The sequence below is a fragment of the Vigna angularis genome, chromosome 4, assembly GCF_016808095.1.
Source record: "Vigna angularis cultivar LongXiaoDou No.4 chromosome 4, ASM1680809v1, whole genome shotgun sequence".
Classification (NCBI taxonomy): Eukaryota; Viridiplantae; Streptophyta; class Magnoliopsida; order Fabales; family Fabaceae; genus Vigna; species Vigna angularis.
The window spans coordinates 41,043,835-41,052,299 of record NC_068973.1 but is presented as its reverse complement, the minus strand read 5'-3'; the positions used below and the strand labels follow the sequence as shown (position 1 = coordinate 41,052,299).

General features: G+C 33.4%; 2 protein-coding genes across 2 annotated transcripts; one reads left to right on the top strand and one right to left on the bottom strand.

The window, feature by feature from the left end:
• Nucleotides 1-266: 266 nt before the first annotated feature.
• LOC108341295 (lysine histidine transporter-like 8) lies at nucleotides 267-5,129 on the top strand. Its single transcript, XM_017578992.2, has 5 exons — nucleotides 267-600; nucleotides 1,065-1,198; nucleotides 3,663-4,081; nucleotides 4,185-4,316; nucleotides 4,400-5,129. Exons 1-5 carry the CDS (start codon nucleotides 290-292, stop codon nucleotides 4,886-4,888), a joined length of 1,485 nt encoding a protein of 494 aa, XP_017434481.2. The 5' UTR covers nucleotides 267-289; the 3' UTR covers nucleotides 4,889-5,129.
• On the bottom strand, nucleotides 5,121-8,203 carry LOC108340957 (uncharacterized). The gene is made up of 2 exons (XM_017578544.2): nucleotides 7,907-8,203; nucleotides 5,121-5,979 (listed from the first exon to the last, which is right to left on the bottom strand). The coding sequence occupies exons 1-2, from the start codon at nucleotides 8,020-8,022 to the stop codon at nucleotides 5,772-5,774; spliced, it is 324 nt and encodes a 107-aa protein (XP_017434033.1). The 5' UTR covers nucleotides 8,023-8,203; the 3' UTR covers nucleotides 5,121-5,771.
• Between the last annotated feature and the right edge of the window lie 262 nt (nucleotides 8,204-8,465).

Below are 8,465 nucleotides of genomic sequence, written 5' to 3'. Positions count from 1 at the left end.
CATGTATTATTTTTTTCTTTTATAAACACACAGTTCATTTTTTTTATATGTATTCTATCCTTCCAAATGAATATTAATATATTATCGTACCATTGCTTTTTTAAAATAGCAAGTAGAATTGTATATTGGGAACACTTTCAACATATCCTATATATATATATATATATATATATATATATATATATATATATATATATATATATATATATATATATATATATATATATATATATATATATAAGGGTGGATGCGAACATGAAATAGAACTCAACACAACACACTAATAACGATGGAGGAAGTGGTGGAAATAAAGGTAAGCATCTCAACTCCAGCAGTTGAAGTTTCGAAAACTCCGAAAAGCCCTTTTGCATCTCGTTTCATGAGCACCCCTTTGGCCAGTCCCATGAAGAAAGCCATTGAAAACATGCAAGATTACTTCGGAGAAGTTGGTCGCTTCACCAAGCTCGATCCACAAGATGATTGGCTTCCCATCACCCAATCCAGAAACGGAAACGCATATTACGCTGCGTTTCATGTCCTTTCTTCAGGCATCGGATTTCAGGCCCTTCTTCTTCCCTTCGCCTTCACCACTCTTGGCTGGTACGTATCACTTTCTATCACACTCATCTTCTAAACAACAACCTCGTATCGTTGGAAGTGAAACTAGAGATAAAGTTTTATAAGTATAAAACTAGAGATAACGTCAATTCATAGTTTATAAGTAAGTATAAAACTCATTTACAAACTGGTTTTTGGAGTTGAGTTAGACTTAAAGTTCATTCTAATATGGTATCAGAACCATGGTTAGAACCTATTCTGGTGATATTTGTTATTTATTGGACATACTATTCCACCTGATATCGGACTGGTGTCGGATCAACTATTGAAAATGTCTAATCTCACATTCGAGATCTATACACCTTGGCTTCAGTGAAGTGTGTTGGAAGTTTCATGTCGACTAAAGATAGTAACTTTCAACAAACTTCTTAGTAATACTAACCAGAGAGCAGTTGTTGTATCAACAGACATTTTATTAAATTGCATACACCGGTGTGTTGATGCAGGACTTGGGGAATCACGTGTCTCTGTGTGGCTTTTACATGGCAACTCTACACGCTGTGGCTACTGGTTCAACTTCACGAATCGGAATCAGGGGTGCGCCATAGTAGGTACCTCCGACTTGCTATGGCAGCATTCGGTAGGTTTTTTTTGTCTGTGTATTGTATTATTTATTACGTACAAAGTGATATTGCATGCTTTATGAAATGGAGAAAAATATAATCACCCTGAATAATGAAAAGATTAACACAACTTTGACAGAATGTTTACAAAAGTGAAACAAAAACTTACCAATGAAGCAAAATCGTCAACTATTAGCTAATTAAACTGTTATTATTGTTAATGTTTTTGTTAAAATAATTATTATAAAAACTAACAAGATTGGATGAATAAGAAATGATTGGTTGATTGATTAACAAATATTGAACATTTTATATAGATATGTTTCCATTCATAACATGTATGATGTAAAACGATTTTAACTACTTTTTATTATAATTATTTTGAAAATTACCCCTGGAATTATTTCTAATTGATTAACAATGTTTTTCTTTAGGAGGTAATAGTTGACCTTTTAATTTATTGAGGTTAATTTCCATATATTGCCGATATAATTTTTTATACCATGTATCATCTAATTAAAATCAAGAAATATAATTTTTAAAATAATTCATCCATAAAATATTCACCAATCATATGAAAATTTAAAATTAAATGATATTGTTTTTACTCTGCACCACATAATATTTGATTTGTATGCGGGGCCATAATTTTGATGCTTATATATCTAATTCTGTGAGGGTTTCTTCAGTTGAATGAATTTGGGGAAAAATGATTGAAAAGATTTGAAGGTAAATTTTTTTGTTATTTATTTGAGTGAAGTTGGAGGTAAGTGAGAGTGGATTTAGAAATAAATTTTTTTAATTTGTCATATCAATCAAATTTTACACTACTTCTCACAAACTTTACTTCCAAATCTACTCTCATCTACCTTCAAATTTACTCAAATAAACAATAGAAAAATTTACCTTTAAATCTCTTCAATCATTCTCCTCCAAACTACTCTCATCTACCTTCAAATTTATTCAAATAAACAACAAAAAAATTTACCTTCAAATCTCTTAAATCATTCTCCTCCAAATTCATTCGAGGGAACAACACCTTGAATAAATAAAATAAAGGGAACAAATGTCACAAAGGAAGTACATGCGTTATTTATTGAGGTAACTTTACATCATATCATCTCCTGCTACAAACAACATTAAAGTTGAATAATGATACAGATGGTGCTTTTCTCTTTTGGTGTATTATGGACATTCTTATCCAATCTTTATCATCATAAGCATTTAGCAAATTTTAAGATTGATTTATTTCACTATTTAGAAAAAAAGTTACGATGTTGTCCAATGGCTATTATTCATCCTAATGTAATATGATGTGTGTATTATTTTATTTGGAGATTTAAAACAATATAAACCACCCAATAATTGACATGAGATGTGTTGGTGAAGAAATATGTGGTCCAAAAATTTGTATTAGTCCTAATAATTCAATCCTATGTGTAAAACTATCTTTTGAAAATTATTTTAATTACTTAAAATTATAATCTTTTAAATTTCATAATAAAGAGAATAAATTTAAAAGTCAGTATACTTTTTTTTTTATCTATACGTCTCTTTACTTAACCTCAACTTTATCCTTCCTTTTTTTCTCTTTCTTCTCTTTATACCCTCTACAAATCCCACTCTTGTCCCTTTTTCCTTCTCTTTTCATCTCTCCTTTTTTCTTCTTCTCTATTTATCTTTTGTCTTCAATATTTACTAAAGACGTATGAATATGTGTATGAAGTTATTAAATATACAATTTTTTATATGGTTCATACTAAGTAACTTGAATTATTAAATGTTTAAAATCAACTATAATGTTTATTTTCATACATTTAATATTACTCTTTAGAATTTTCAATTATGTTTTTTTAAAAAAATGTAAGTAGAAACGAACTTGTTTATAGAAAATTTTATGCAAAAAATTTTCAAATGGTTGAAAATTTTTAAGATATGACATAATAATTTAAATTCCAAAAACACTAGAAATTTTAGAATTTCTTATCAACAGGCTCGAAAAATAAATAAACAATTGAAATTAAATATAATCATTTTTTTTAAAGTTTCGTATCAATTAAAAATATGATCAATTTAAAATATATAAATGAGTGTCAATCTTATTTTATATACTGATTTTATGAAGTTGAGTTAGTCTTAAAATTTATTTCTTAACCGTTTCATTTATGACTTATATTTTATTGTATTCAAAATTAATTTTCTATAATAAAAGAATCACAAAATTGTTCCTTTATAAGTGTAAGAAGAGACATATGTTGGTAGCTTTTGATAAAACCCGTGTTTGTTGCACTTTAAAGTTGCCCAAGTTGTCTGTTAGGTCAACTGTATGGTTGACCAGCTGTCGTAAAAGCAACTTGAAAAGTATTTTATAGAATATTAGAAAGATAGATGGTTATGGTTATTACTGGTGTAAGTGATTAATTAATGTTGACCAAAATAACGTGGGAAATTGACAAGGAAAAGGGGGAAATGAAACTGCAGGAGTAAAGATGGGAAAAGTATTGGCACTGTTCCCAATAATGTACTTATCTGGTGGGACGTGTGTGACACTGATAATGATCGGTGCAAGCACAATGAAGATATTCTTTCAGATGGTGTTTGGAGAGCCATGCCCCCTCTCACCAATTGAGTGGTATTTGGTGTTTACATGCACAGCCATTTTGCTTGCACAGTTACCAAACCTCAATTCAATTGCAGGGGTTTCCCTCATTGGAGCCGTCACTGCCGTAGGTTACTGTGCTCTTATATTTATATTATCTGTGGTCAAAGGTAGACTTGCTCATGTATCGTATGAGCCACCAAGGGGACAATCAGACACTACCATGGTTTTTAGGGCGTGGAATGCACTTGGGATCATTGCCTTTGCTTTCCGCGGTCACAATCTTGTGCTGGAAATACAGGTAATAATATCTTTATGCCTGCATCCTCTTACATTTTTGTTTTTTCTAGACACTTAAAAGCGTTTAATATTGCTTAGTTGCTTCCCCTAATTCACTTTTGTAGGGAACCATGCCTTCCGACGCTAAGCAACCTTCACGCTTGGCTATGTGGAGAGGTGTTATGTTTGCTTACCTGGTGATCGCTTTGTGTTTGTTCCCCCTTGCCATTGGAGGTTATTGGGCCTATGGAAATTTAGTGAGTGACGTTTTTAAAACGTAATACCTTAAGTTTCTGACTATTTTCACTTGCGACTGACCATTTACGCTCTTTGATTCCAGATACCTACTAATGGAGGGATGTTATGTGCTTTACACAAATACCACGAACATGATACGTCAAAATTCATCATCGCTTTGACAAGCTTGTTAGTTGTTATAAACAGCCTCACTTCCTTCCAAATCTATGCAATGCCGGTATTTGACAATCTGGAATTTAAATACACCAGAAAGAAGAACAGGCCTTGCCCGCGATGGCTACGGATAGCATTCAGGGGGCTCTTTGGGTGCCTAGCATTTTTTATTGCTGTAACTTTACCATTCTTACCTAGTTTGGCTGGTCTGATTGGAGGGGTTGCTCTACCAATAACCTTAGCTTATCCCTGTTTGATGTGGCTACAGATTAAGAAACCACAGAAACGTAGCATAAACTGGTACCTGAACTGGACATTAGGAATTATTGGGATGATTCTGAGCCTACTGGTTGTCATAGGAGCCATTTGGGGCATAGTAGAACAGGGCATAGAGATCCATTTCTTCAGTCCACAGTAGAGACAGGATATCGTATTATTGTCAATCACAACATTGGAAGTTTAATAGCAAGCATTTGCAAGGGTTTCCTGGACAAGCATGCAGACCGCACAGAGTCGGGGACGATGTTCCCATCAATGATGAAATCGAAAGAATGCTTGACTTGTGGCTACAGGAGTCATGACGCTTCTATTCTAATTGTGCGATATCGTCAATAACGGGTCAATTTGATGTAAAATATGTGGAAATAAAATGTCTTTAATATGCGGAATGATTCAGAAATGAAAAAAAGTCAATATGTGAATCTGCCCATAAGTATCCCATTTAAAATAACAAATTTACCAGGTATTACGTCAGTCAGATAAAGAAATATTTTCACATCAACCTCCAAAGTGGAGTTAACAAGGGTTACATTCTCCACACAAGGCCAAAACCACAGAAATTGTCCTCAAAAGCTAGCAACACTTCGCATCTACCACACCTTGCGCACAATATCAGTGCCAAACGTATCTCGCACATATGTCGTCATTATACAATAACTCATCTGATGGTATTTGAACTTTCAACGTCAAGGGGTCAAAAACTCAATAGTAACTTGCAAGTTGCACTATGTATACAGAAACAAACAGCAAAAAGATATGCCAAATATATATATTGTGACAAGATCCTAGCCTTACTCAGCCACACTGACTCCAACATTGATCTAGATCAACCAATTGGATAAGATTGTTTTGATGTAAAAACATCGATTATATACTTTAGTCAATTTGGTGGAATCAGATGATACACAATCCAGTGATGAATGAGATGCGGGACCAATGGAAATGGTCAAGAATGGCCAAGACCTTACCGGTGAGGCTGTACGAGAATAGGAATATGCCAAATGTCAACACTTGATGCCGTTTTACATTGACAATGGAAGAAGCATCCTTCGTTTCTTTTTCCTTGCGAGTCTTACTTGCTTTGTAATTTTCATGCATAAAAGCAATAGGATTGTGACGCAGACTAAAATAAAAGCAAGTCGGATGTGCTTGAAGTACAGAGAGACTACCGAAAATACCAAGAAGGCTAAAATAATAAGTTCCCATATTACAAAAACCACCACATCCACCCTGCACCGCAAAAGAGAGGAGTCAAAAAACATCATTATTACATATTATGTCATTAAAAAACATTGACAAACTCATAAACCACCTAAAAAGACTGACAATCAGAGAGCATTGACCACAGATATGGTTTTTGCAAACCATGATCATCTATTGACTATAATATGTTTATGAATCAATGAGACACGAACGATGATACAAATGTCTCTTCACAGATATTGTTTATATGTGCTAATATACGTGATTGTTATTAACAGTAACATATCTTGATTTATTAGAAATCCTTGTATCCTCGTATCTATATCCTATAATGTATTGGGGCTTCCTAGACCTAAACAAATAAGGGGGCCTTATTTTCTCCTTCCTTCCTTGATGAGTGCATGGATTGAGATCTGATAACAGACCAAGATATAGAGTTAAAGCTAGAATATGAATTGTGTATTTTGTGTTGACCTTTTACATGTTTCCATGTTTTTGTGATTAGAAAATTTACTTGCACATTATTTGCTAGACTAATTAGATACTCACTGGATGGGCCTAATTAGTAGATGAGCCTAATAGTCCTAGGTCCATGGTACAAGCTTTTGCTAAATTTTGTAAACAGTTGTTGACTCGTTTGAAATTGAAACTTATGATTTTTGAAAAATTCTCTCTATGTTCTTGTGGAGAAAAACACTTGTTTTTTTATCTTTGAATTGTTCATTCCAAGTGGTGAATTTTTCTTTTGCTTATCAATCATTCATGACTGTGATGTCTTCTTCGTCTTCTAATACTTTTCCGCATTTTTTATGTTCATCACTGCTCTACCCACCCCCACCCCGCACATGCAAAAACCCTCTCTTCCGAGTAATTGTAAAGGTGAAACATTAATCTGTGATAATGATTTAAGTTACCTTTACAACCTCAACAAACATATACTGATTCTAAAGGCTTGCGAAAGCTATGATATAATAAGCAAATAAATGTGCGATTAGGAATGAAAATGACTTATGAATTTGGAAACATTTTAGAGAAGAGATTGAATAATCATCACCTCTTATTAGTTTAATTGAAAACTGTATACCTGCCATCCTAACCAATTGTGTCAACACTTGGAATTTAATCATAGGGCCTAGACAAGTATTTCAGCATATATAGAGTGAAGATCAAATTCGATAGCATACTAATATTCCCCTTCCCCTGCACATCAAAGCCCCCCAAAGTAACCACTAACTACGCCAATTATTTTCCATCTGTAACCAGTGAATCTGCAAACTACATGAAGTCAATTTTCCCCACCGCCTAATTTCAATACGATTTGTGCCCCTATAAGATATGTCCTCCTTTCAGCATTAGCGAAAAAATAATATGAACCAAAACCTTGTATTTATGTATGTATTACTATATCATTGTCAAGAAAATCTACCCTATTTTAGATAACAAGAGTAGGAACATACCCAAATCAAGGAATCAATAACAAATGGTCTGTATGGACAAAAAACAAAACAGGTGGGTCTGGGAACAAATTGAATATTAATCCAAACAACCACGCCGAAACGAATCACCCTGTACCCCACCAATTTTTTTACTTAATAATTATTCCTAATCATATCATATTCACAAGTAGAACAATATCCATCTCGATAAAATATATATATATATATATATATATATATATATATATATATATATATATATATATATATATATATATATATATATATATATAAACGGGAAATAAGCCAAATCCTGGTGGGGGGTGGGAGGCAAAACATTCCAGCTAAGAAAATGAAAAATGAAAAAAATTAACCTAGCGATATTCATGATCTCGCAATCCCATGTGTACTATAATAAACATGATAAATAAAATGGGGGTTTTGATTAATAACAGGGCAAGGATTCCTAATTTGAAGAAAAAAAAACATAACTGAAATAAGAATTGGGTAGGGCATACCTGGAAGTGGCGATGTTTGAAGAAGTGGAGGAGAAGAACGAGACAGAGGCCCAGTCATGCTTGGATCGAATCTGATACTCGCGTAGCTGTTCGGCCAGATTCGATCGCGTTATCATGGCAGCCTCTCTCTCGCTCTCAGATTCTCCCTCTGTCTCTTCCTCTCGATTTCTCTCTGTGTTTCTCTCTCCTCTTAAACCAAAAAACTCTGATTCTCTCTCTAGAACGAAAACGTCGACTTGTGACTTTTTCAGAGCCAGAAACGAATTCGATTGTAGTTAGAGAGCGAACCAATCATGCATTCCATTTGTTTTAGTTTTATGCTCCGGGCTTTCAAATTGCCCGCTAAAAGCCCAATTAATAGGCCTAGTAATTAGTTTCTTTACGGCTTTGCTGGCACATTTTATTTTGGGCTTTTTTATTCTCAGTCCCTTTTTACTAAGTTCATCTAAAGCAAATAGTTTCTTATCTATCAAGATTAAAACATATTTTGTTTTTTTTTCCTCTAAACTAAAATGTCATTAAATATTAACTTTGGGGATGAACTTCTTAGAAAAAATCA

Excerpts from the sequence above, each read along its gene's own strand:
- LOC108341295 (XM_017578992.2), top strand. The coding sequence starts at position 290 with ATGGAGGAAGTGGTGGAAATAAAGGTAAGCATCTCAACTCCAGCAGTT. Across the intron at positions 601-1,064 it reads GCCTTCACCACTCTTGGCTG|GACTTGGGGAATCACGTGTC; the intron begins GTACGTATCACT and ends GTGTTGATGCAG. Across the intron at positions 4,082-4,184 it reads ATCTTGTGCTGGAAATACAG|GGAACCATGCCTTCCGACGC; the intron begins GTAATAATATCT and ends TCACTTTTGTAG.
- LOC108340957 (XM_017578544.2), bottom strand. The coding sequence starts at position 8,022 with ATGATAACGCGATCGAATCTGGCCGAACAGCTACGCGAGTATCAGATT. Across the intron at positions 5,980-7,906 it reads TCAAACATCGCCACTTCCAG|GGTGGATGTGGTGGTTTTTG; the intron begins GTATGCCCTACC and ends TTTGCGGTGCAG.